Source organism: Tribolium madens, unplaced genomic scaffold (assembly GCF_015345945.1).
Source record: "Tribolium madens isolate multiple individuals breed KSU strain unplaced genomic scaffold, Tmad_KSU_1.1 Scaffold_97;HRSCAF=244;Tcas5.2_LG3a, whole genome shotgun sequence".
NCBI lineage: Eukaryota > Metazoa > Arthropoda > Insecta > Coleoptera > Tenebrionidae > Tribolium > Tribolium madens.
The window spans coordinates 14,328,122-14,331,353 of NW_025401069.1; the positions used below are offsets into that span (position 1 = coordinate 14,328,122).

Here is a 3,232-nt window from a genome sequence, read left to right on the forward strand (position 1 = left end):
TTTGCAAAATTTCGTTAAAACAGTCCAAAAAATCATAAATTAGATCTAAAATAATAGTCTTTTTGCTTGGATTCGAGACTTTTGTGTTTCATCCAGAAATGCAATTATTTTGTAAAGTTTAGTCAAAATAAACTAAAAATTCACGAAGAAAACGATATTTTTTCAGATAAAAATTGTCACTATTACGTCAAAGATTAAAAAAAATATTGTTTTGTTTTAGTTTTTTAAACATTTAAGCAAGTGTTTAAGGAAAAAATCGGTTTTCCGAAAAATTCTGCTCAAGTCACTATTTTAGGTCAAATTTTTTGTCTTTTTTGAGTGTTTATCTGTTTAAGCCACAACCGCAATTATTTTGCAAAGTTTTGTAAAAAATAGGGTAAACATCACCAATTTACACCAAAACCGGTGTTGTTTTTGGATTTCTCGAGAGTTTGAGTAGTTTTATGCACTAAAAACTCAGTTTTTCAAAAAAAAACTCAAATAGGGGCCATCAATTTCAAAATTAGGCCAATAATACATGATTTTTGCTCTTTTTAAAAGTTTTAGTGCGTTTTTCAGTCAGAAACCCAATTAGTTTGCAAAATTTCATTAAATTTTCCAAATTTTTGGAAAGTTGTAGTGCGTTTTCTAGTCATTTTCTGGTAATTTTTGAGATTTTCAAACATTTAAGCAAGCTTTTGAGCAAAAACTCAGTTTTTTGCTTGTTTAAGCACCTTAAACAGATCGTAAAATTACTAAATTAAGTCAAAAAGTACATAAATTTTTTTAATTTCAAAAATCTTAAAAATAAAAAATATTACCAAATCACAAAAAACCGGTGTTATTTTTGAATTTTTTGAGAGTTTGAGTGGTTTTATGCACTAAAAACTCAGTTTTTCAAAAAAATCAAATACCAATAATAACATAATTTTTGCCTTTTGTTGAAAGTTTTAGTGCGTTTTTCAGCCAGAAACTCAATTATGTGAGAAAGTTTAGTCAAAATAAGCTAAAAATTCACGAAGAAAACGGTATTTTTTCAGACTTTTTTTGAAACGTCACAATAAAATTCTTGTCAAAAAAAATATGGGCCGTGACTTTTACAAAATTCTTGGTATAAACAAAAACGCGTCCGATGATGAAATCAAAAAGGCATACAGAAAACTCGCCCTCCAGTACCACCCCGACAAAAACAAGTCGCCAGGGGCCGAAGAAAAGTTCAAAGAGATCGCAGAAGCGTATGAGGTGTTATCTGATAAGAAAAAACGCGATGTTTATGACGCGTATGGTGAGGAGGGGTTGAAAGGGGGCGTGCCGGGAGGGGGGCCCTCGGGGTTCACTTATACGTTTCATGGGGACCCGAGGGCTACTTTTGCGCAGTTTTTCGGGAGTGCGGACCCCTTCCAGAATTTGTTCGAGTTTGAGGAAGGGGGCTTTAGCGACACTTTTACCCTGTTTACGGGGATGATCTCCAAGGCTCAGGACCCCCCGATTGAGTACGATTTGAATGTGTGTCTCGAGGATATTTTGCACGGGTGTACGAAAAATATCAAAATTTCAAGAAACGTCGTTGAGGGGAATGGACAGAGAAGAAGGGAGGAAAAAATGCTAACAATCAATATAAAGCCAGGTAAAAATTGCTATTTGCGTAACAAGGGAAGAAACAAATCACTTTCTTTCTGGTTTCACACACTAAAGGCAAGGATTTAAACAAAAATACTTCCTTGGGAAGAAATTACGACGTTTTTGGATAAGGAGGAGGATAAAGATTTGTGTTTTTTTTTCAAGTTGCACAAACGGAAAATCTTCTTTCTTGTCAGTGTCATAACTGAACTAATTTTTCGTTAATATGTTATCAAAAATTGTGAAAGCAAAGTAAGTGTTCAAGTAAAAAATTTCAGTTTTTGCATTTTTTTTTCGAGTATTTTGGCACGTTGTGCAGCCTAAAACACAACTATTTCGTGAAATATTTTCACAATAAACCACCAAAAAATTACCAAAATGAGAACGTAAATGTCATCATTTTTAGGCCTTTCGAGCATTTAAACACGTTTTTGTGCTAAAAATTCTATATTTTTGCAAAATTCCGTCAAAACAGTATAAAAATCACTAAATTAGATGTAAAATAATACTATTTTTGCTTGGATTCTAAACTTTTAGTACGTGTTTCGGAGAGAAATGCAATTATTTAACAAAGTTAAGTCAAAATTAAGGTAAAAATTCAAAAATTATGACAAAAACGATATTGTTTTGAGCGCTTAAGACGTTTTTAAGTTAAGAAAAACTAATTATTCTCGGAAAATTGTGCTAAAATAACTAAGTTTGGTCAAACATGACAAAATTTTTGCCTTTCTTGAAAGCCTTAGTGAGTTTTTTAGCCAGAAATGTCAAAAATTTCTGAAATTTTGACAAAAATTATATTTTTTTTCTTTTAGCTTTTTAAGAGTTGTAGTGCGTTTTTCAGCTAGAAAGGCAGTTACCTACTTTGCAAAATTTCATCAAAATCAAGTTAAAGATCACTAAATTTCGGCAAAAATGCAATTTTTTAGCCTTTTTTAATCGTTTAACCAAATTTTTGAGCTCAAATGGTCAAAAATTACGTCAAAAAAATGAAATAAAAAAAGACTTTAGTGAGTTTTCTAGCCAGAATAATAATTTTTTGTTCATTCTCCAAAAAAGCCAAAAAATTCTCCGACTCCAATTAAAACAAGGTTTTTTCTCTTTGTTTGATTTTGTAAGTTGGTTTTTGAGCTGAAAATAATTTTTTTTAGGTTTTGCTAAAAAGAACTGCAAAATAGGTCAACAACGATATAAATTTTGCTTTTTTCAAAAGTTTCAGTGCGTTTTTTAATCAGAAATTTAATCATTTTGCAAAATTTTGTGAGTTTTCTAACCAGAAACATAATTTTTTGCTCATTCTCGAAAATAAGCCAAAAAAACATGAGATTCCAATTATAACGGTGTTTGTTTAAACAAGCTTGTTTTTGAACTAAAAACACGTTTTTTTATTTTTTTTTTGAGCCACAACCGCAATTATTTCGTAAAGTTTTGTCAAAAACAAGTCACTAAATCACACCAAAACCGTTGTTTTTTTTTGGATTTTTTAAGAGTTTGAGCACTAAAAACTAATTTTTAAAAAAAAATCAGAAAGGGACTATAAAATTACTAAACTGGGCTAATTATAACATAATTTTTGTGCGTTTTTCAGCCGGAAAATTTTGTTTCGGTGTTAGCAAAAATTTGTGTTTTTGAAAAA

At 30.7% G+C, this 3,232-nt stretch overlaps 2 protein-coding genes across 2 annotated transcripts in view; one reads left to right on the forward strand and one right to left on the reverse strand.

The window, feature by feature from the left end:
- LOC123014562 (ankyrin repeat domain-containing protein 33B-like) overlaps positions 1–3,232 on the reverse strand; it is a 51,742-nt gene that overhangs the window by 10,104 nt on the left and 38,406 nt on the right. The gene's annotated exons all lie outside the window — the stretch shown is intronic.
- LOC123014564 (dnaJ protein homolog 1-like) overlaps positions 1,003–3,232 on the forward strand; it is a 4,471-nt gene continuing 2,241 nt past the window's right edge. Inside the window, exon 1 of the mRNA XM_044413739.1 lies at positions 1,003–1,606. Coding sequence (XP_044269674.1) covers positions 1,063–1,606 — 544 coding nt within the window. The 5' untranslated portion in view covers positions 1,003–1,062. The remainder of the gene's footprint in view (positions 1,607–3,232) is intronic.